Source organism: Balaenoptera musculus, chromosome 3 (assembly GCF_009873245.2).
Source record: "Balaenoptera musculus isolate JJ_BM4_2016_0621 chromosome 3, mBalMus1.pri.v3, whole genome shotgun sequence".
Lineage (NCBI taxonomy): Eukaryota > Metazoa > Chordata > Mammalia > Artiodactyla > Balaenopteridae > Balaenoptera > Balaenoptera musculus.
The window spans coordinates 39247093-39272183 of record NC_045787.1 but is presented as its reverse complement, the minus strand read 5'-3'; the positions used below and the strand labels follow the sequence as shown (position 1 = coordinate 39272183).

The 25091-nt window shown below is 36.8% G+C and overlaps 1 protein-coding gene across 1 annotated transcript in view; it reads right to left on the bottom strand.

Moving 5' to 3' along the window:
* ITGA1 (integrin subunit alpha 1) overlaps positions 1 to 25091 on the bottom strand; it is a 162119-nt gene that overhangs the window by 23673 nt on the left and 113355 nt on the right. The window contains exons 12-19 of the mRNA XM_036845626.1: positions 19636 to 19778; positions 15449 to 15592; positions 13976 to 14233; positions 11392 to 11522; positions 7516 to 7682; positions 5970 to 6106; positions 3899 to 4009; positions 1859 to 2068 (exon numbers count right to left, since the gene is read on the bottom strand). Coding sequence (XP_036701521.1) covers positions 1859 to 2068; positions 3899 to 4009; positions 5970 to 6106; positions 7516 to 7682; positions 11392 to 11522; positions 13976 to 14233; positions 15449 to 15592; positions 19636 to 19778 — 1301 coding nt within the window. The remainder of the gene's footprint in view (positions 1 to 1858; positions 2069 to 3898; positions 4010 to 5969; positions 6107 to 7515; positions 7683 to 11391; positions 11523 to 13975; positions 14234 to 15448; positions 15593 to 19635; positions 19779 to 25091) is intronic.

Below are 25091 nucleotides of genomic sequence, written 5' to 3'. Positions count from 1 at the left end.
AGTGAATGGTCGTCACTGGAGGAGTGGGTAAGAGCTTGAGTTCTGACATGGAAACACCAGGATTTAAATTCTGACTCTACCACTGTTAGCTTTATCCTTGTCGGGACTCCTCACTTCTCTGGGCCTGATTGTCTGTCAAGTGGGGTTAGTCGAACTCTATCTCATCAAATTGAAAATGACCTTGAATATGAGACTCACCAGTATTTTACATACCAATAAGAAGGAAACAATAACGCTGCCTGTTAAATTAACATAGCAATTGTAAGATGCAATTACAGAAATGTTAAATTGTGAAAAAAGGGGTTTATCTTAGAATCTTTGTAGTATAATAATACCTACGTACAAAGGAATTAATGAGAGTTAAATAACTATGAATAAGTAGAACTTGTAGAACAGTTTCTGACACATAATATGACTCAAGAAAAGACTGCCATTATTATTATTACTATTGTTGTTATTAATAGAAGGAGAAGAGGGGCCTTGTTGATTTCATAGCTCTGCCTCTCTGCCAAGGCCATGAAGTCATTTGAAGAAGATACAATGATATTTAATATAGTCCTCTTTTCTGAGAAGAATTCAGTGGTAATATTTTCCCAGCATCAATTTGCACATTTGGATTTTTAATTAACATTCTTTCCTGAATCTAAAATAGGTGGTAGTATAGGATGGATAAACAAGGTCCGACTGTATAGCACAGGGTATTCAATATCCTGTGAGAAACGATAATGGAAAAGAATATGAAAAAGAATATGTATATATATGTGTATAACTGAGTCACTTTGCTGTATAGAAGAAATTAACACAATATTGTAAATCAACAATACTTCAATAAAATAAAAAAACTAAAAAGAACTTAGAATAGTACATATCAGTAATAAATGTTTATTATTATAAAATAAAATAGGTGGTAATAATATAGGACATTTTTAAAGCCTATCTTAGTATCATGTCCCTAAGTGATATCCTAATAAATGGAGAGAAATGTCAGTGAAAATCTGAATTTATAGAAACTAGACAATTAAAGTGTTTAATATTGTTTATAATAAGTGTATTTGCTTTTAATATGAATTATATATATTACTAACTCATATATACTGAATTTTAATTCAGGGGAATTCATTCAGAGATCAGAATTAAGAGCAAAGTTCAAATTTGGAAGTATTAATTAATCCTGATAGAGCATCTTATGCAGCTGTATGTTATTGCCAAAATAATAAAAAACTTCTGGGGAATTCCCTGGTGGTCCAGTGGTTAGGACCCGGCACTTTCATTGCCAGGGGCCTGGGTTCGATCACTGGTCAGGGAAGTAAGATCCTGCAAGCTCTGTGGCATGGCCAAACAAAACAAAACAAAACAAAAACCAAAACAACCTTCTGTCATGACAATGAGACATAATCATTTAATACAACTCTCTTGCCAGTGTAAGGATTGTGCATAGAAAAAGTAGGGAATGGTATCGAGTTTTTTGCATGTAAATTTTTTGTTATTGTTCAGCACGTGTATTACTCCTTCTCTGCCCTTCTGTTAAACTGTTTTGACTTTGAGTGTTATGTTTATTTTTTTTCTTGACTCAGTCTCAATTTCAGTGGTGTAAGGCTTCTGTGAAGCATAAAGTTTTGGTATATCAGAGATCCTTTCCTCATACTGAATCCAAGAAGAGTCGTAGAGCTCTAAAGAAATATATCCAAAAAAAGCTTTTAAAAAAATCTTGGTCCTTTCACCGTCAGTGAGTACTAATTTTGTACAAAATGCTTTCTATTCTAAAATCAATGTAATAAAAATTTACCTCAGTAGTATGAAAAGTAGGTTCAACGTGTGAGTATTACAAGAATAAATAAATGTAAAACTAAAAGTTTACCTCAATTCCTGAAAAAATTAGATTTGGAGAATAATTCACTATGGTTCTGGTGTTATAGGCACTGTCCTCTTTATTCTTGACTGTGAGGCTAACATTGAACTTATCATTGTGGGACCTGACAATAAGCAGGCCCTTTTCTGTGGTGGAGACATCCAGGACGAGGTCCGAGATACATTTTTCCTTGTTTCCACAATCTTTGGCAAAGGGAATCTGAAATATTCACAGAAAAACATTTTTCAAACTTTAGCTAGGCATTATTGAAAATTACCTATGAACTTGCATAAAAGAAATGACATACTGCCAATAGAAGAAAATCATACAGAGAATAGATTTCACTGCAGAAATCATAAGGAATTTTTACAGTTGTTCCTGTAATTGATAGGGGAAAATCATAACCTTTACTTTTGGTTATAAATTCTTCCATTCCTTTAAGGAATGCACAGTTTTCACAGATGTTTTTCAGTGGCTTTCGTCTGCCAGAGTAGAACAGTTTCAAAGAAATAAGTCAAGTACACTATGATCCAAAGTTATGAGAGAACACTGTAACACTCACCTCTGATTATGAGACTTTCTATTTAAAAGAATCAAATACTTAGGATCATAATAGCCTCAGTCGAGAGGGTAGAAAATGAGCAAGCCACATAACTGGGAGCTTGCCTTGACTCCTCTTCTTCATTAAGCCCTTCCCCTTATCCAATCCATCACCAAGAACAGTCCATTCTACGGCTGTTCTAAATATTTCCCACAGCTCTCCTTGCCTCTCCATTTCCACCACCACCCCTAGTCCAACCCATCTTATTTCCTCCCTAGACTAAAGTAACAGCTTCCTGACTGGTCTCCCACACCCACTCTTGATTCCCTCCAATCATTCTCCACTGAGCAGCTGAAGTAATCCTTAAAAAAAAAAAAATCCAGTGCTATCAATGAAACAAGTAAAACCATCAATGGCATTCCATGGCTCCTCAAAAACATTTAAAATCTGTGCAGTGGCACAAAGTCCTGGTGATCTGGTTCCTGCCCGTGCCTCCTGCCTCATCCCACATGACCTTCCGCCCTTGCGCTTCAGCTTCAGCCGTGCTAGTGATTTTAGTTTAGTTCCTTTTATGCCTCAGAACCTTTGTACATATCCCTGTGCTTAGACCACTGCTCTTCTACTTCCTAGGCTTCAGGTCTCAAATGCAATGTCATAAGTTCCAGGGAGCGCCCCTTAACACTTCAGTCTAGCAGAAGTTCCCGTTGAGCTCTGGAAGTTCTCCAGAGCATGTGCTTTAATTACTACCTAATACCTATTTCCTAGGTTAGACTGTAAGCTCTGATGTCTGGTACATATAAGACACTCAATAAATATATTTGGAAGGGAAAGGGAAAGCAGAAGATAGGTGCAGGGGAAAGCTAATTCTCCACCACTAGTGATCCCTCCATTGGTGCCACACCTGTGATCCCATCCTTTTACCCACTCACTCACTCTTTCTCAGGGGTGGGACAGTAGACTCTGTGAATTTGGAAGCAAAAACTAGGTGAACACAGCTCAGTCCCTTCCTGTCTCTTCTGCTCTTGGGCCGGTGGTGAGCCCATGGGAAGCATATATCTACATTTCCATTCTGCAAGTTTTACAAGGTGGGCCCCCGGGAAGGCCCGAGATTGCTGGCCTGAGATTGCTGAGCACTGCTGATGACCTATTTGGTTACCTGTGGTCTACGCCTGGCTCCGTAGGAGGACACCCATTATACCCAAACCATGCCCTGCAACCCAGTGTTCATTAGTAATAAAGGGGAGTTCCAATTGGCCAACCCATGTCTTTCTTTCGATTGGTCCTAAATTTAGGAGCGATAAAAATAGGTGTCATTTATAAGTTCCCTTAAACTCCAACAGTAGGAAGTTAGAAGAATTGGGAAAAGTCTAGAAGAGTCTAATTCTTTTTTTTTTTTATATAATATAATTGATTTAGGCTTCTGTGTGTACATCTGTTTATGTGTTTCAGTTTTTTCCCCCCAATATATCCACAAATAGGTATTCTGAATTAAAAAAAATCTGACTTACATATTCATGTACTGAATTTGGTAGAGAATCATCAAGAACGGGCCCATTTTCTGGATCGGTAAGATTAAAATCCAAAGTTATTCTCACAGAGTCCCGAAAGTCATGCTTGTCCTAGAGGTAAAAATATAAAATATGTTATCGGCATCATATTTATTGGATGTTCTGACTTTGTCATGGCTTCCTTCTTCTGCCCTGTGGGCCAGGCTCACTGGACATTCTTGTGTACCTGATCTGACATATGACCTGATCAGGCTTTTGCTTCACTGGAGAGAGACCGCCCTTCTGCCTTAACAAGGGACGCTGCTAGAATGAACGCAGAGGCTTCCTATTGCGACCAGTCGACTCACATCCAGCTTCTCAGATAGGCCTGCTAGAATGATGGATAGGTCGTACTTGGCCATGTCAGGATGTACCCCTCAAAGCTACTTACATAATAATATCATTTCTCTTGAGACCTCGAGCTAAAAATCACTGTGTAATACTTATAGGAAAGGCTTTCAACTTCAAGAGAGCAACCCTTCTTTAAATTGAGTTGCATTTCATTAATATAATATATACCTTGAGTTGTAAGAATTTTATATGTGAAATGATATGAAAATAATATGGATGTGATCAACATTGATTATACTATCATCAGTGACAGCCATCATTCATGACATGTCCAGAATTATGAGCTTTATACACATTATTGAGAATTATTTCAACAATCCTCCAAGATGCATACTAGTTACAGTCTTTATTTTACAGATAGAAAACTGAGCCTCTTAGAGACTAAACCACTTTGTCAAAATTACTCAGAAAGTGGGGAAGCTGGGATACAAATTCCATCCTGGCTGACTCCAGAGCAAATGTTAAAATATCCATTAAAATCCAGAAGAATTTTGGAAATTTTGAAACTAGTTCATTCCTTTTAATCCCAGTGCCTAGATATAGCTAGATACTAAATTTTTGGAGAAACATATACTACAGTGATTTTTTAGCAGGTTGGAGGCACTGCCAAATCTGGTTTCATGACTTTTCAAATCTTATCCAAGTTCTAACTCCTAAATGTTCAATTCTGATGAAACAAATTAAAAAAACCCTCCATTTTTATTTTTCTAATCATAAATTGACTTCAATGTTGACCAAATAAGCTTATTTTGACATATGTCATGGGGAATATCGACTTGAAAATCACTGAGGAAGAGTAAACATGGCACACCAGCACACACGTCTTCTGTCACTTTCCTGCCCCTGACTACAATATTTTCAAAATATAGAAGATGAATACATCTAGAATATAGAAGTAAGTCAGAGGTGGGGCAAATAGGCCTATTTCATTTAAAATTCCAAGATCATGTTCAAGTCTCTAAGTCTCAATCTCCGTTAACAAAATCAGTGTTTTCTCGGTACATCCATTCTGCTTTTCTTCTTCTTTAGTTTCATGTACATTTTAAGAAAATGTTTAAGAAACTCCTGTCCCACATATACAGTGACCCAATAAAATACATTTAAAATGGTTCAAACTGGCTTATCAGCCATCTCTAGAGGTTAATCATTTGCTTTCCAAGGCTCCCTCATCCACCAAAACAGGAACAGGTAGCACAAAGTCTACAGATGATAGAAAATACCAGATCTTTTTCCTTTAATCTAAAGTCAAAGAGTGAAACACATAGTTCAGTGGATAAGAACAGACCCCAGAATGCATATGGCCCAACAGTTTCCCCTCAGGGCATTTAAGCACTTCTGATGCACAAGGCCCACAAAAGTTCAACGATGCTTTCAAGTTGAAAGAATGAATGAATGATATGAATGAATGAAATACAAGGTCTCTAACAACTGGTGTCCTGTGCCTTTTACTGTTCCATAATATATGGATATTTGATAGCATACACAGGGAAGATGAAAGATAGTTTTATGAAATGTATTTGGAAATTAGAAAATCAGACCTGTGATTTTATGACAAAAGTGAACAAAGTTTAATTCATGATTCGCACTTTGAACTAAAAGTAAGATTGACTGACTTGAAATAAGACATCTATATTTTATTTTTGATTTGGAACAAGGCAGCTATTATATATGATTTACTTGCCAACATGTAGAAGGAATGCTTAGTGCATTCTGATTCTCGAACTGTGATGTTTCTTTGAATCTTCCTCTCTTGAGTTCCAGAGAAAAAACTCCGTGATATCTGTCTTAGAGAATCTAGTGTGATACGGTACTGCATATCTATAAAAATGAAAAAAGAATAATTGACAGACATGTTCATTTCAGGTGATTTTCATATGATCCAGTTCATTAAATTAACATTACAGAAAAATCTCTTGGGCAATCAGTCGACAAAAGTTCTCTGTTATTCAGCACATCCATACTACTGTAATACAATGTATTTGCAGTCATGAAGATAACCTTGAGGAACTCTATAGAACTGCTTTCTGAGTTCACAAGGCTTTTAATGTTTAATTAGACTTATTTTAAAATGTATATGTATGTATACACACACACACACACACACACACATGCACACACACCCCTACATACCACCTAATTTCTTGTCCATGCCTATGTTTACTGGGTTTTCACTTAAATTTTTTTTTTTTTAGTGTAGAAATGTTGGAGCCCTGATTAGAATATTCGTTATGTTGTATTTCAATAGAGAAAAAAATACATTAGTGACATTTTAACCTATTTTATAAAAAATGTCATTTTAGACTATGTTCAAAGGATATAATAATATAAGCTTAATAAATAAGTTTAACAAAATAAGCATACCACAATGAGCAAAACAAGTTAAACCTTTTACTTTCTATGAAGGCAACCATCTTTCTTACTTGATTGCTTAATTACTATATAAAAATTAGACAAATAATGTTGCATATGAAAATGTTAATCGTTATTTTACATTCCTATACCTCATTTATCTTCCAGTCAGAGGTCCCCTGCAGATCATAAATATGCACATGTAGAACAAATTTAGAAAAATAGATTTTAAGGATTAGGGGGTTTTCTCATTCTACTTGTATTTGGTTTGCAGAGTAACTTACTCTTCGGCAGCCAATGGCCTTCATAGTTTTGACTCCAACATGTTTCAATATCATTAAAAACCGCTTTAGAAATTGTAGAGTGCAGGAAAAAGGGGGATACCCAGGCTGACGTGATGTGCCTGAGAACACATACGGAATCTGTCTGACACTCAAAAACCAGGATCACCTCCTGACTGGAGCAAAGGAATCTCAGGAAGGTAGGGTGGTTGGGCAGTCAGGTCCTCTGCAGTACCAATCTTACTGGAGAGAGCCCAGTTTCCAACTCTGCCTCTCAACTGGTGTCTCTGTCTTTCTCTCTTTAGCACTTGACTGTTCAGAGTCAATAGGAGAGCCAGAGGGGAAATATGGAATCCAGCTGTGGAAGGCCACCAAATATAAGCAGGTAGTTTCTGCTCCAGAATTTACTGGGTTCCATAACCTATTCCTTCTGCAAAAGAATTTTTTTCAAGGTTCAATATGTTTGCAGGGGCAAATGTGATGTGCAGATTCCTATCATCGAGGGAAATAAAAAAAAATATCTGACTGGATTTCATCATGCGGGAGCAAATACATTGTCCTCCTGCCCCAAAGTGCTTCTGTATATACCACACTTACCAGCTTCGTAAACCCTGTCTTCTTTGGACTTCAACTTCACATCAAAACACACTGTGGCATTTATGCATACTGTTTCCTTTCCCTCCATGCGGCAGTTTTTCTTTTGAATATTCACTTTATTAGGTTCAAAATTCATGGTCACTTTAACTACAGCCACATCTCGGGACCTGCAAACACATAAGCCATGGTGATGACTCACACATTTTTACATTTAGTGCATGCCATCATTTTGGGAGTGCAAAGTGAGTGCATCCAAGAGGATTCTTCTTTGTATACAGTATGGGCTCTCAGGACTCCTTTCTCTCTTGAATCTTTGATATAGAAGAAATTGTAATTGATGTTCTGAAGGCACCCAGGTTATTCTGGAACCATGTTAGGCTTTGGTTTCTGAAGGGTAGCAGAATATGCGACCCTAAAATATGGCTATAGGAGTTTAGGACAGGCCACCCTCAAACATGCCGCTTTGGTATATTGATTTTGAGCTGCAGGCACTTAAAACACAAAAAATGCAGGGAGAGGCTTTCTCTGAACTCTACTTACCTGCTTAAAGACAGACCCTCCAAAAGAAACTCAGTTGTCATAAATCTCTACCCAGGAGTTTCATCAACCAGGGAAAATTGACTCATTACAAGACAGGAGGTTGCAGTGGACACCACATCCAGACAAACTTTGTTGCAAACCGTCTTACCTCCCATCTATTCTCCTAAGGGCCTATTCATCTTTCCTAAAAAAATCATTTACTCTCCCCTGAGGCCTACAGCCCCCTCCCCTTTCCCTATTAAGATGATTTTTAAGTGTGAATGCTAAGCTACCCGGGGAAGCTATTCATTTAACCCTGGGATCTCCCATGTATACATGAAGTATATGTGTTAATAAACTTCTGTTTTTTTTTTTTTCTTATTTTTCTTCTTTTACTACAGTCGTCTCAGCCAAGAACTCAGAAGGGTAAAGGCAAAATTATTTTTCATCCCCTACAATTTATAGGCCAAAGACCCATATTGCCCATGATAGAAAAGAGATAAAACCAAGCAACCAGGTGCAACCTCAGAACCAAAACCATATTTTTGGCACTTTTGAGTTTGTTTCCAATCTGGAAAGAGTCCAGAGGCCCCTGGACATCGCTTCTGCACTATAATACTTGTCTGTTCTTCTTGTAGGTTCAGCCTTGTCCCTGTTTCTGAGGAGAAGCAGAATAGCATTTGAAGCGCTGTGCTAGGCACACATGCTATTTATTATTCATTTAAATTTTAAATTAACTTTCATAACAAGACGTTATTATCTCTCTTTTATATGTGAGATAACTGAGGCTCTGAGAGATCAAGTATACTTTATCCAAGGTCAAAAGCTGTTCAGAGGGCAAAACTGGGATTTTAAACCCAGTCTTTTTAATTCCAAAGCCCAGTGATTTCCAGTAATCTGAAGTGAGAGCAGAGTAACACAAAATTAGGCAGAGTATATGGAGCTTGACGCTAATGCCTTAGAATAAAGCCAGCATAATTGTTGAACACCGTTATCTGGTTTCTGCCTTGTAACCAGACTGGCTCTTTAGAGCTAGGTATCTTGTGAATACATAGGTCCCTGCTTATGCTTTTGTGTTTTAAAAGAAAAATTACAGTTATTTTTCTTTTAAAACAACTTATGCATAGAAAATATGAAAATATAGTAAAGGAAACAAAGTAAATACAAATCAGTTGTAATTCTATCATTCAACAGCAATCACCATTCATATACATATATATGTATGTCTGTATAGAGAGAGACACATACACACACATACATGCATAAGTATATACACACACACACACTGGCCCATATACATATACAAGCATAAGTACTTTAAAAACATAATATAATAAACAGCCTTCCAATATTTCTATTTTTCTGAGAACATTATTGTTAATGGCAGTATATGATTCCAACATATGCATGAACCATAATCTAGTTACTCAAACCTCTGTTACTGGATATTTATCTTACCTTCTTTAAAAAAATATCTATAACCTACAGCACTGTGATTACTCTAAAGACCATACATCTTTAACCATAGATTATATCTTTAAAAAATTATCAGGAGGTAAAATTAAAAAGTATGAACATTTTAAGGCTTTTTAACACTTCAGTGACAAATGCCTGCTAATGGGTTTTAACCAGTTTACTGTTTCACCAGCAACGAATGAGTGAATGAGCGTGTCTAGTTTCCTGCTTGGAAGTTTGGATCCTCTGGGCATGAGGCTGCCTTGACCACTCCCCAACCCACATCTCCTCTCTGCCCCACGCAGATCTTTACAGCATCTGTGGCTCAGTCTACCCACAGGATGGGGTTCTCCCATCTGCTCCTGGATGTCCCTGACTGCTGGGTGGGCCTATGTTTATCACCTGCCATCCATATCCACTCTCAATCCCTCCTTCAGAATTGAAAATCTTGGTCTTCACGTTGCAGTATACTGGTTTAGTCCATTTTGCTGGGCGACGACAGGGACCCAAGTCTGTCATTCTGGCCCTTCGATGATAAAGCCTTGACTGTGGGCAGGAGAGGCCAGAAACAAGTTTTCAGGGCTTTGTAAGAAGCCCTTGAGACAAAACTGGAGAATAAAAATCGTCCTTAAAATGTATGTATATTTTTTAATGTACAAGGGTGAATACAATAAATATTTCTGGGTAAAGATTATCCTAATGAATTAATCCAGTATTAACAGTTCGAACAAAAACTAAATGTTGTCTTCGTTCCCGGAACTGGTGACTTCTGGTCTGGAGCCTTGGTTTTGGGTGGGCTCCCCCGAAAGTCACAGCCATTGTTGCCCAGCATTCTCCCCTCCTAGACATCACCTTGCAGTTTTCCTTTCCCTCTACTGTACAGTTAAAATTTTTTTTAAAAAAACATAATGGTTACTCTGTATAGTTTAGTGTACAACTTTTATTTGACCATTAGTTCTTAAGGATTATCTTAAATTATGACAAAGTCATATTTTCCAGTCTCTATCTTCACCTCTTTCACAATTTTCTTTACTATCTTTCTATATAAAGTTTGGCAAAAGACTATCTGAATTGCACTAAACTAATGATTAATTTGAAAGAATCAACATGTGGACTTTCCATTGAGGCACATGGCATAAATATTTTTTTATTTATTAAATCCTTCCTTTATATGTCTTAACAAAGTTTGCAACATTTTTCAAAATTATCACACAAATTTCTCGTTAAGGTTATTGACATTTTTTAGTCACATTTTTTTCAAATAGAGCCCTTTTGAAATCGTGTCTTATTAACTAGTTAAAGCTAGTTATTAATGCTATTAATTAATAAATTATTTTATTAATAAGTTAATTAATTAATAAAATGGTATTAATGAATATATCTGACGATTGATGAGGATTTTACAGTTAACTGAAATTAATTTGGGGATGCAGGCATTTTAAAGGCTGAGAAAAGATATTACTGTAGATGCTTCTATGCTTGACCAACAATGTAAACATAATCAGACAATGGTGCACAAATGTCTAGTTCTATGTGTTAGGTAAATGAATGAAGAGCTAAAAGCTTGTAAGTAACTTAAATTTAGGGAAAGTTTCTTGTTTATATACATCCTGTATGAGGCTCACTTTTCCCCTATGCTTCCCTTCACGCAGAATACTTATCTTGGTGACAATTACATAATAGATACCACAATTAAGAGTTGATTCTATTTGTTCCTTTAATATGGTTTCTCTATTTTTAAGATTTATCAACTTCTCAGATTCCCAAACTGCATAATTTTTATCTGAACAATGGAGCACAAAAAGAAACAGACATTTGATATATAAATTCTAATCATACTCTGAGCTCTGGAACTATTTGGAAAATATTATCATTTTAATTGGATGTTATTCAAATACATACCAGAAGAGGGCAGCACCACCAAGGCCCCCAATAGTGACATCAGTCAGACCGTCACCATTTAAATCCATTTCTCCGTGGATAGACTGGCCAAAAAATTTCAGTGTCTCGCCATCTCCCCCTGATGGAATACGCTGTGAAAATCCCAGCAGAGAGTTTTTAATGTCAGAAGAGTCTCTTCAAAAACAGTTTCAAATAAATCTGAGAACTTGGATTGGTTAACAAAAAATTAAAATTAGAGATCTTTTGGAAACCTGCCCAAGAGGCCCCTCATGTGGAGACAAGAGGAATTACTCAGATATTCCCAAAGGATATTCTTTTTATAGTGCAGACAAAATCATTTCAGGGTTACTGACACCAGAGAGAGGGGAAAATATTATATAACGTCATCTTGTCCAATCCTCAAGGAAAACATTATGAGTAACTGGCTCTACTTTCTAGCTCCTGTTCAATTCCATTACACAGAGATATTTAAAGGTGCTGTAAACACATCATACAAGCAAGAGGGGGAGTACAAAATTATCCTAGGGTCAGTTTGGGGTTCACTGAACTTTGAGGCTGGGTCTAAATAATACATGCCATCAAATACATTTTTCAATATGCAGCCTTTGCTGTCTGTCAAAAGTGGTTCTGAAAGTCAAAAGCATAATAGACTCAATTTCGTTCATATGTATCCACAATGTTGGGAAGGCACAATGAATATGGAGTTCTCGAAGACTGATCTGTGCACATTACCATACATAATATGTTTGACATCTGTACTTTCTGACTTAGCTTGGGTTCAAGCTGATAAAATTTTAATAGAACCTGATGGCAGGGAGACCCGACTGACAGACACTCCCTAAACTCGGGATCTCCTTATCCTCCTGTTTTTCCACTTAAATATCATAAAATAAGAAGCAAAATAAGGCCAACCAGACGGAAACATTTTTCATGCTTAAATGTTTGTGGCTCAGTGGAAATTATTTCCTTATTTTTTCAGCAAAAAAATCAGGAGTTATCGGCCCCACTGTTTCTGGAGGACTTGATTCAGTCTGATTCTGGATCATTCCATACACAAGCAGCACCTCTAGTTACCATAGAAATGAATGAGCACATCCTCACCTATCCTTGAGAAAGCATTTTGCCAATAATTAAACAAACTCAACTCTAATATTCTTCATTGTTTCTGTTGCTTAAAGCTGCACCTTGATTTACCACCATTTTACAAAATTAATTGCTTATGGCAAGCTAGTCTACTTACTAATGACTTAAAAATCTTTCTTTTTCTACTGCAAATGCCACTCCATTAAATGTGAGGGATTGAAACTGAATGAATACAGGGGTAGAACACAAGAAAGAAACTCCTTCCTTCAGTTCCTGGTTCCATCATACCCCAATAGTTAATACAGCCTATTTCCAGTTACAAAATACCATGAAGATTTTTACCAGAAGCAAACCACTTATTAAATGGATAGGACTGTCATTACGGAAATATGCCCTTTATTTTGTTGTTTCACTATTAAGGTCATTATGACTTTATGAAAAATAAAGTACAACTTCGCAAGACATGAATATATTTTGAGAATTCTGTTGACTACAGAACCGAAGAAGAGTCAACTGTAAAGAGAAATAATTGATGTTCTGATTTTCTTTTCATGTTATATAAGCTAGAAAAGTAGTGAATTCTATTTTATTTACAAGTAGTTGTTCAATGCCTAATTAACTATGGTTACTTAAAAACAGACAACTACATTAGAAGAATTCCTTTAAACTCTTTTACTTTTATAATGCATGAAACACTTCTGTAAATGGACATCTTTCTCATGTAGGAAAAAGTTACATTTATGTATTAGAGCCATTAACTGACAATAAATTTAAAACAAGAACAAAAGAAATTCCCTGCAGGTTAAGTTTAATTATTCAGATTTTTTTTTCCAAGAGGGGTTACTTGGGAGAAAATTATAAACCTTCAGAAGCCCAAATTTATTTGATGAGAATGTACCAATTTAATTCATAAATATAAACTTAATGTGATTTTATTATAAAAACATGGGTATTGAATATAAAAACAATTTCATCTCCTTTATTGGCTAAATCATGTAATTATTGTTCTCTTACTCAGAAAGTGGTACCCTCTGTTTAGGATCAGGCACACTGTAGATGTTAAATAGCATTGTTAAAAAGTGTTCTTTTGTTTTGCTTTTTTTACCATTTCAAAAGATCAGGTCATGGAGACAAGGCAAATAACAACAGGAAAAAAAAATATATAAAAGAATAAAATTACAAGTAATTCTTCTATAAAGAAAACTTAGAATTAGAAATCTAGTTTCCCAAGAGACAGAAGAAAAAAATTAAATAACTCATGAAGCAAGACAGATGACACCTGGTATTGAACCCACTTATCACTTAAGGGCAAGAATCACAGAATCAGAAATATATGTGTAATATAATAAACCAATGTTATCTCAATGAATAATAAAGCTAAAAAAACCCGTATACTGCTACTGATTGTATGACAACACACCACTGTTGTATTGCAGTAACATCCACTCCTGCTACACTAAATTATCATTAAATAAAAGAATCTGTAGGTTTAACTTCTTACTTGTGCATACTCTTCCCTTATAGTCTTGCCACTCCCATGATAAATGTACACGGCTCCCCCATGATCATCTTCCAGGGGTGCTCCTATCACGATGTCATTAAATCCATCAAGATTGAGGTCTTTCACAGCAGAAATAGCTGTTCCAAAACGAGCCCCACATGGTTCATTTTTGTTTTCCTTTGTGCATGAATTGTGCTTCAGAGATGAACAGCAAGTCTGCTTCATGGGTTCCAGGCTCATTTGATATTCAAACCTTGTCTGGAAGAAAGATAAACAGGATACTTCTGGATTTCTGTCATTACTACAGCAGAGCGAAGTTTCTAAGCGCGTACTAAATCACTGCTACTAAAAACCATTTGTACCTCAATGGTAAAGTTTCTAAAATTTCTTAAAAAGTGTGTCTATCTGAGAGCAAAGTTAGAGATTTCAAAGAACAGATTGTAGAAGTGTGGGAAAGATGATGTATTGAGGATTTTAATGGATTCTCCTTTTAATGTAATCAAGTGAGTACATAACTCACAGCAGCTTTTTAAAGCTGACGAGCTGAATTTTAAAATCCTCAGTTCGTGTCACTATCCTTTCTTAACCCATTATTGTGCTTTTTGGAAAAGTCCCTCTCTGTTCTCCCCTATAAAGGACGGAAAGTGCTACCAATGATGAAAAGGAACACATTTTCTTGGGAAAAAACGGAAAAACAGCACAGGACCAAAAAATGTTGACAGGAGGAATCAAAAAGATGATAGGAAGAAAGAGATGTAATTTATGATTTTAAATAATTAATATGGGAAAGACTCTAATAATTTAACAAGCTAAATAGATACATCCCAACTTTGCTGTAAACAGCAAAAAATTCTTCTAATGAAGAAATCAAGAATTATTTCACTTAGCAAATGATGTCTAAAGTTAGGATCAGAAAAACAAAATCTCACTGTAGCAGAGTGAAGTATTCCAAAGACCATAGCAGTTTGCTCAGAGTCTTTGGTGCCACTGCCTTAAAATTCACCGCTTCTCCACAGTCTCTCCCCCTTCCCCTGTTTACACACAGAAACACACACACACACATATGCGCACGCACACACACGTGTGCACACACACACACGCACACACACACACTCACACACACACACACACGGAGCTTGAACTGTTAATGTGACCCACCTCTAGAGCAGAGCTCATGAATGGTTGCCCTGTGAATTTAGCAATTTAGTGAGATTTATTTATCTTTATTCTATATACTCTTAAAAAAGTTCACATTTACAAGCAGAAAATATCTAATGGTTTGAACTACTTTATCAGAATTCTAAATGTTCATTTAGAGACTGAGGATTTAGTGAGGTAGAATGGCCCTGAAAGCTTCTTTGCTCCCTTTGCTGAAGCGAGTGAAAGATTAGACCAACATTATTAATTGAAATTTTAAGAAAGAAAGATCCTCCCAGATTTCTACCAAAGTTATCAGGTTACAGTTACCATTACCTGATTCAGAGCATAGATGTACACTTTTCCTTGTTCCTCCTTCTCTGTTCCCATGAACATGGGAGCCCCGACTAGAAGAATGTCAGTATTAGAATCTTTATCAATGTCAATTGTCGTTAAAACACTTCCAAAGTAGGAACCGATCTAGGACACAAGACAAAACAGAACAAAACAGTCTGATGAACACCAGAAATTCTCAAGGAAACTAAAAACCTGCATTTCTCTTACTTATACCAATTGAGAAGAGTATTTGGGAGTCAGATGACAAAGGAAATGAAATATAGAAACCGATGCTACCTGAGACCTCTTTATTGGCTCTTGCATGAAGCTAATGAATATTAGGTCCCTCCTGGGGGATGAGCAGTTGTCATAGATTCTGTAGCTTGAGAATAAGAGAAAGGATTTCTTTTGTCTTTCACCCTAACCTCTCTTCCCCACCAATCAGAAAAGATCAGTAATAATACAACAATTTTTTAAGGAAATAAATGAAATAAACAATAGAAGGCATTCCTGAATGACTTCAGTATATGTTTAAATACACCATGAGGAACTGAATTATCTTGGAACACTGGGGCAACATATTTCACCTTAGAGTCTTAGAAGACTGTCTACTCAACAAAATCGCTAAGTCTTGTCCCAGCAGCTATGAGAGATAGAGAAATATAAAAGGATTGCTGGGGGACCATCCTCTAGCAGGACTGTATTTTCTCTTTAATGAGAAAATGGGATGAATTTTAGGGAAATCCAGGGTACTTGTGCTTCATTATCCAAGTGCAATAACTTTCCCAAATGTTGACCTGTGTTTGATATTCGATGTGCTGTATAATTTTCTCCTTGAAATTTCCTGTCGTCTTCCATGACTTTACTTTTGCTCTTCTGATTCTGCCACTGTATCACAGGCCATTCTTTCTTCCCATTTGGCTGGCTCCTTTCTCCCCTTCCATTCCCTAGATTTTGGCCTCCCCTGAGTTCAGACCTGCAACTATTCCCTTCCCTTAGATGACCAATCCTTCCCTACCAATTCCCACTACCTCAAATGGCAAATTTCACTCCATCCTCCTTCTCAAGACTCCCAGTTCTACATTTCTACACATTGCTAGACAGCTGCTAGACATTGATTTTTTGAATGTCCTTTTCTCACAGGCTTATGAAAGGTTTAAAAGGTCTTTGCTTTTAGGTTGAATTAATTACAAATGTTAAATAAAATGTTGTAAGATCTGGCAATATTGGGTCTTCATTCCCACATGGCAATAGCCATCTGAAGCTGAGCAGGGGCTAAGCCCGTAGACGGTTCACAAGCTGCCCAGCCCATGGCTCCCACTTCCTATTGTCTTCTGTCCAGTAGCTTTTTTATTTGCTTACCTCCCTGCCACCTGCAACCGTTTGGATTTGTGCTCACTGTTACAGAAAACATGTCTAAAACCAAATACCATTTAAAAAATATCTAAACTGCTTGAGTTGCTAACATTCTTTTTTTTTTTGAATTTTTGAATTTTATTTCATTTATTTTTTATACAGCAGGTTCTTATTAGTTATCTATTTTATACATATTAGTGTATACATGTCAATCCCAATCTCCCAATTCATCCCCCCCACCCCGCCCCCCACCGCTTTCCCTCCTTAGTGTCCATACTTTTGTTCTCTACATCTGTGTCTCTATTTCTGCCTGGCAAACCGGTTCAGCTGTACCATTTTTCTAGGTTCCACATATATGTGTTAATATACGATATTTGTTTTTCTCTTTCTGACTTACTTCACTCTGTATGACAGTCTCTAGATCCATCCATGTCTCTACAAATGACCCAATTTTGTTCCTTTTTATGGCTGAGTAATAGTCCATTGTGTGTGTGTGTGTGTGTGTGTATATATATATATATATATATATATATACACATATATATACATATATACCACATCTTCTTTAACCATTCGTCTGTCGATGGGCATTTAGGTTGCTTCCATGACCTGGCTATTATAAATAGTGCTGGAATGAACATTGGGGTGCATGTGTCTTTTTGAATTATGGTTTTCTCTGGGTACATGCCCAGTAGTGGGATTGCTGGGTCATATGGTAATTCTATTTTTAGTTTATTAAGGAACCTCCATACTGTTCTCCATAGTGGCTGTATCAATTTACATTCCTACTAACAGTGCAAGAGGGTTCCCTTTTCTCCACACCCTCTCCAGCATTTGTTGTTTCTAGATTTTCTGATGATGCCCATTCTAACTGGTGTGAGGTGATACCTCATTGTAGTTTTGATTTGCATTTCTCTAATAATTAGTGATGTTGAGCAGCTTTTCATGTACTTCTTGGCCATCTATATGTCTTCTTTGGAGAAATGTCTATTTAGGTCTTCTGCCCATTTTTTGATTGGGTTGTTTGTTTCTTTAATATTGAGCTGCATGCTTATATATTTTGGAGATTAATTCTTTGTCCGTTGATTCGTTTGCAAATATTTTCTCCCATTCTGAGGGTTGTCTTTTCATCTTGATTGTAGTTTCCTTTGCTTTGGAAAAGCTTTTAAGTTTAATTAGGTTCCATTTGTTTATTTTTGTTTTTATGAGTTGCTGACATTCTAATCATGGTGCCATCTTTCTCCCAGACTCCCAGGCTTGAAACTCAAATCACTCATGATTTACATTATTCGTGATACTCTCCTCAAGCATTCATAAGCAATTTTTTTCACAAAATTTTACACTTCCTGTCTTAGAGACAATCAATAGAGTGATAATGGGCCTAAGATGTCATCCAAATGGTTTCTTTTACCATCTTGTCAATTCTTCCTTATTTATGTCTGCCACATCCCTTCCTTTTCTATTTTTATTGTTGATCTATCATTTCAGGTTCTTCTTCGCCTCATCCTTCAGCTCCAACAAAAGTCTTGTTTTTTATTGTTTATGCATTTTCTGATTATAAATGTTGTCAAAGGGCTAATAACACCCTCTCAGCTGGTAAAAGAGAATCTGACCTTTGGTTTATTCTAACTCTGTCCCCCTGGAAATAAGATCATCATATTCAGCTATAACACTTAGCAACATTGAGTGTGGTGAAAAAACCCTCTGATTGGAACATTGCATTTAGGCTGGGTGGAACTATAAACACCCGATGAAGATAACATATTTTGGGCTTCCTAGATTGCAGTGACTCTTCTAACTGCATGCCTTTAGCAGGACCCGGGGAAGCTATGTCTATGGTGCTGTTATAAAAGATGTTGGCTCCTGTAGGGCTTTCAAGCCAGGGCAGCTCCTGCACCTGCTTTAAGTGTCTGTCTCTTGGCACCTCAGCTGTGCTGTTGAGCTGGGCTGCTTCCAGGGCTCCTACAGGGGAGGGAGGCTGGTGCTGCCCTGCCCTTCTGAGTAGTTTGTGTGAGTGTGTGTGGGGGGTGGGTAGTCTAGTGAGTTGGAATATTTAGTGAAGCCCAAGAACGCCCCCATCCTATGAGGAATGTAGAATAAAATCTCATTCTAGAATACCTGGAAAATGCAGAAAACTATGAAGAAAGGAATAAAAATTACCCAAATTATCACCATTTAACAATAACCAACAATAGCATAGATGTTTCTTTCAGTTTAATTATATATACTTATGTTTGTATATTGCATATATAATTTCTTAAACTACTTTTAATATTCAATATCATCTAATGAGAATTCTCTGACTTTACACATTACAAATTATTTCCCATCACTTCCAGGGGAAAATCCAAATTCCTTAATCTACCATTCAAGACCTCACACAGTTGGGCCCCACTGGCTCTTTCACTGCGCCTTCTACCTATCTACATTCTGTCTTTCTTCTAGACTAGCCCACATTTTATCTCTTATTAAGACTTTCTGTACCATCCTAGCTTAAAAGAATCTTTCTATGTTCTGAATTTACTGTCTGTGGCTCTGGCACTTTCATGCTTATTAATGTTTTAGATTTCTTTGCTTGTGTATATGTTTGTACATCTGTATCTACATCATTATCTACACATCCTACACCTACCTCCATCCAGCTGAAATATTACTGATGCTAAAGACACAGACACTTTACATTCCTCTGAGGAACTTAACATGGGGCCTTGTTCACAGTGCATGTTGAATATGGGGGTAGTGTTTTTTAAAAAGTTTAGGACAACAGACAGTTCAATCTACATAGATAGAGTGTGAATGGATTAATTTAAAACAACGATTTTGAAGTTTACCTGTTCTCCATGGAGTGTCTGGAGAATCCTGATGTCTCCATCCTCCATCCTGTAGATGACCACCTGGCCTGTATGATTGTACCGTGGCTGTCCGGCAATGTAGAGCACATCTCCAGAAACAGTGGCAGAGTTTACTGTGTAACCTGACGAAAGAGAGATGCTGGATATACTCACTGGCCCCTTGGAGTTTGCATGGAATAAATTAAGATCCATTTTAAATGGTTGGGAGAATCATTGTTATATGTTTATATGGACTTCTCTTTTTTTGAAAATAAATATATATACTTTAATGCAGGTAAGTTTGTTTAGGTAGAAGCTTTTAGTGTGCTCCCTAATTATCTACCACAACTGCTTCATTCTGAAAAGGTATTTTTCCCCAAACCTCAGCTTTTCATTGTTTAAAAGCACAAATGATATAACATTGACAGAAAAAGAAAACATACACACACACACACACAAAACTCTTGCAATCTCAATTTACCCCTTTGAAGTAAATCAATTGTATTTCATTTGGATGCATGTGTCTGTGCTATAGAAATCGATAATTTTATACAGTTGTAATCACAGTAAATGTAAACCTTTTCTGTATTGCTGCCTAGGTTTTTAATTGTAATTTTAAATGGTTGAAGCTTCTTTCTCAGTTAAGGTATAAATGCCTTGTGTTTATACTATAGGACCATTCCCTGTTGGAATGGTGGAATTTAGGTGGTTTTTAATTTTTTGGCATTACACTTCAGCCTGCAAAGACATCTTTGAGTATTTAACTTTTTTCTTTCTTTTGGATTTTTTTTGATGACAAATTTCAAGGAATAGATTACTGGAGCAAATTTTTAATGGTTCTTATAATGTCTGATGAATTGTTTCCAGAATATTTGTGCTAATTCATTCCATGAACAGCCACTGGAGAGAGTAGTTTAACCAAATTCTTACAAACATTAGGTACATTACTATTATTTAAAATTGTGGATGTTCTAATAAATGTTAAACAATATCACCTTGCTGTGATTTAAATTTTCATTTGTTTGACTAAAAGTGAGTTTGAACAGTTTTTCACAATTATTCCTCTTTTTAATTGGGCCTTCATGACCTCTAAAATTTTAAACTGTGTCTTTAAAGCAGATTATTATTAATTTTTGAGTGAGAATTAGACTTATTCTTTGTATCTCTAGAGAACAGAGCTAAATCAATAGATAAAAATTACCACGTGGAGATGTCAACTCTACAGAAGGAAGAAATGTTCTAATAACCAGAACTGTCCATCATTGGAGTAGAAGGCAGATTATTTTTCCAAATGCCACAGAATAGTATTTTTTACTGAGAAAAAGATTATATTGATAACTTATTTACCAAGTATTTTACCATAAGATAATAGTTCCGCTTTCTTCCAAAACTTTAAAAGAGGAACAGAAGTTTTATACTGAAATATGTTTATTCTTACAAGTCCTAAAGGAACACAATTCCTCATCCATATTCCCCTTCATGAATATTTGTCTCACATTTTCATTTCTTCACCTTAGAGCTTTTAAAAAAATTTACTATACATAATAGACTGTAAAATATTCTTTTTCTAATGTGTAATGTGTTATATTTTTAGGTTACTAACCACAATATTGCTTAAAAAATAAAAACTTCAGAGTCATGTTTATACATAAATAAAATGGAAAAGAAGAATGTGCAAAACAAAGGTTGTGTTATTTCATGCAGCTCTACTAGAAATATTAAGAAGACAGTGGGGTGAGAGTGCTGGGACACAGTGATTTTTTTGTTGTTGTTGCAATTTTCAGAGCTATGAATGCAAACTGATCAAAGAACCTTTAAAAAACAAGTTGAAAATTATGTTTGAGGCTTGGAGTTGTGCGATTATCTAGCTGACTTTGATGACGCGCAATTGATTACTAAGCCTTTAGCTGAAATCTTCACGGGGACAGTAACAACCAGCCAGGCAGCCCTGGTTGAAGCTCAGGCATCTAAAGACAATAAAGAGAAAGTGAGAACAAGGGCCCAGTAAAGTCTAGTCGCAATAGAAGGATAATCATTAGAAAGATTTAAAAGCTTAATATCACTTTCTGAAAAGGAAAGGCACACGATTGAAGAGAAAGGAAAATTGATGGTATAGTTCTGTGTGTAGATTTATAAAGAGTAAATCCTGCCAGCTCTCACGATTCACTTCTCCGGAAAAGTGCTAGGATCTGGTGAGGTAATGGGAAACAGGTAGGATCTGACTTGATGTCACGCGTTTGCCTCACATCTTTACTTTTCCTCGTGAATCAGTCTAGCGTGATTAGAAATCAGCAAACTGTGGGTGGGGGAGGTAGGGAACAGGATCTCGACTGTATTCTCACCAGCAAACCCACTTGCTGAGTGCATGTCGGCAAAAGGCAGTCACTGGGCTACAGAAAGACAGGTGGATGATTCCATCCTGAGGGATGTTGCACTGCTTCAGTTCCTGCTTCTTTCTGATTATTATTGGCTACTATGGGATTTTTTAATAAATTGTCTACCTCTCACTTTTCTTCTTCAGTAAGAATTTCCATAGTCTAACAACTTTCAATCCACATGGATTGGGAGAACACATTCAAACTCTTCTTAATGTGTAACCCATACAAGGAAACATTTTGAAAGCTTAATTTTAGATTTAGAATAATATTTGGGGGAAAAAAAGCTATTTTTCTCCCCTGACCTCTTTCTGAGTGCTTTTCTATTTTGAAAGAAATCTTACATATAATAGACTTTATGTTGGCAAAATGTCTAAAGCACCAACCTGTGCCTAAGATAATGAAAGGATTTCTGAAACAAACCAAAAAAACACATCATCTGAGCAGACTGTAGACAACATACCCCCAAATTTCCTTTTCTGGGCAGACAGTAGTCATGTATTATAAATACTGTGGTCAGAAATGAAGGTTCTCAATTTTTTTTGCTTACAGCAGTATCTTTCAGTCTTGAATTCTCTAAGTCTGCTCTAAGCAAATCATTAACCCAAGGTTTTTGAGAATAATAGACTTAGGGTTCTTTAGGGTTACTTGTTTTTAAGGAATTCAATGACAATCACTCAGAACACCAAAATTACTGTAGTGTTATTTATAAAATAACATTATTATTTAATATATTATTAAATATCGTGTTAAAGTGTGTGAACTTCCTTAGAGAAGTGACAATGTAACTCACATCTTTGTGGACTTCAATGTCTTTGTGGACAATGTCTTTAATGTTGTAACTATTCAATACTAATTAGTAGTAGTATTAATGTCAGCTACTCTTAGTAGGTATATAATACACCTGTATTAGTTTTCTATTGCTGTTGTAACAAATTACCATAAACTTGATGGTAACACATCACAAATATATTATCTTTTAAAGTTAGAATTCAGACCTAGGTCTCCCTGGGCTAAAATCACGGTGTTGGCAGGGCTGGGTTCCTTCTGGATGCTGTAGAGGAGAATCCATTTCCTTGCCCACTGTGGCTTCTAGAGACCACCCACATTCCTTAGCTGTGGCCCCCCTTCTCCATCTTAAAAGCCAATATTGCATATCTCTGACCATTTTTCTATAGTTCTATCATCCCCTGTCCACATCCAGGAAAGCTTCTCTGATTTAAAAAACCCATGTGATGAGATTGGGCCCAGCCAGGTATCTCAGGATAATCTCTTCATGTCAAGATCTTTAACTTAATCACATCTGCAATGTCCCTTTTGCCATATAAGATCTGGATCTGGGGGTTAGGACATGGACATCTTTAGGGCATTGTTCTGCCTAGCATAATACTAATAATAAGAGGAATGTTTTCTATATAATATTACATAATATACAACAATAGACAATACCTATTGAGGGTCGGCTGTCTGTCAAGCACAACACTAAGCACCTTACAGGTATTATTTAATCTCATTTTCATAACAACCCAAATTTTATATATTTTTTTTAATAAATAAGCAAATTGAGGCTTTGAGGAATAAGGCAATTTGTCTAAAGTCATAACCAGGGGCAGAGTCAGAAAACAAACTCAAGATTCTACGACCCAGGAGTATCTCTGTACTGTCTGACTGTATACCCAGTGCCATAACCACTTCAAGTCACTTCAAGTATGATGGGAGCAGCAGCTTTATAATTTTTATTTTTATGGGTGCATGATGTTGCATTAAGTGGATTTACTATTTACCATTTACTTAACTATTCCCATATTTTTGAACATTAAGGATATGCCATTTACCTCAATAAAATACTATGAAAACAACTGTTCCCTTGGCATTCTTAAATAATTGGATTTTTTCTTTAGGTTAGATCCTCAGAAATGAAATTTCGAGGTCAAGGTGGTGTAAACATTTTTATGGCTCTGGATACACATCGTCAAATGACTTTTCTAAAAAGTTATATTACTTTATATGCCACTGTTACATATGAGGACAAATGTTCTCAGATTCTTCTATCTAGGATGGAAAGAAACCTCAGGTTAAACTGGTTCTTAATTTCTAGGTGTTTCACATAGAACAGTCTCATAGAATCTTAGAACATGAAGAACCTTTAGAAATTATCTAACCTGAGATTGGTTCAAGATGGCAGAGTAGAAGGACGTGCTCTAACTCCCTCTTACAAGAGCACCAGAATCACATCTAACTGCTGAACAATCATCGACAGGAAGATACTGGAACTCACCAAAAACGATACCCCACATCCAAAGACAAAGGAGAAGCCACAGTGAGATGGTGGGAGGGGTGCAATCACAATAAAATCAAATCCCATAACTGCTGGGTGGGTGATTCACAAACTGGAGAACAGTTATACCACAGAAGTCCACCTACTGGAGTGAAGGCTCTGAGCTCCATGTCAGGCTTCCCAACCTGGAGGTCTGGCAATGGGAGGAGGAATTCCTAGAGAATCAGACTTTGAAGGCTAGTGGGATTTGACTGCAGGACTTAGACAGGACTGGGGAAAACAGAGACTCCACACTTGGAGGGCACACACAAAGAAATGTGCACATTGGGACCCAGGGGAAAGAGCGGTAACCCCATAGGAGACTGAACCAGACATACCTACTAGTGTTGGAGGGTCTCCTGCAGAGGCGGGGGGTGGCTGTGTCTCACCATGAGCACAAGGACACTGGCAGCAGAAGTTCTGGGAAGTACTCTTTGGTGTGAGCCCTCCCAGAGTCCACCATTAGCTCCACCAAAGAGCCCAGGTAGGCTCCAGTGTTGGATAACTTCAGGCCAAACAACCAACAGGGAGGGAACCCAGCCTCATGCATCAGCAGTCAAGTGGATTAAAGTTTTACTGAGCTCTGCCCACGAGTGCAACAGCCAGCTCTACCCATCACCAGTCCCTCCCATCAGAAAACTTTCAAAAGCCTCTTAGATAGCCTCATCCACCAGAGGGCAGACAGCAGAAGCAAGAAGAACTACAATCCTGCAGCCTGCGGAACAAAAACCACATTCACAGAAAGAAAGACAAGATGAAAAGGC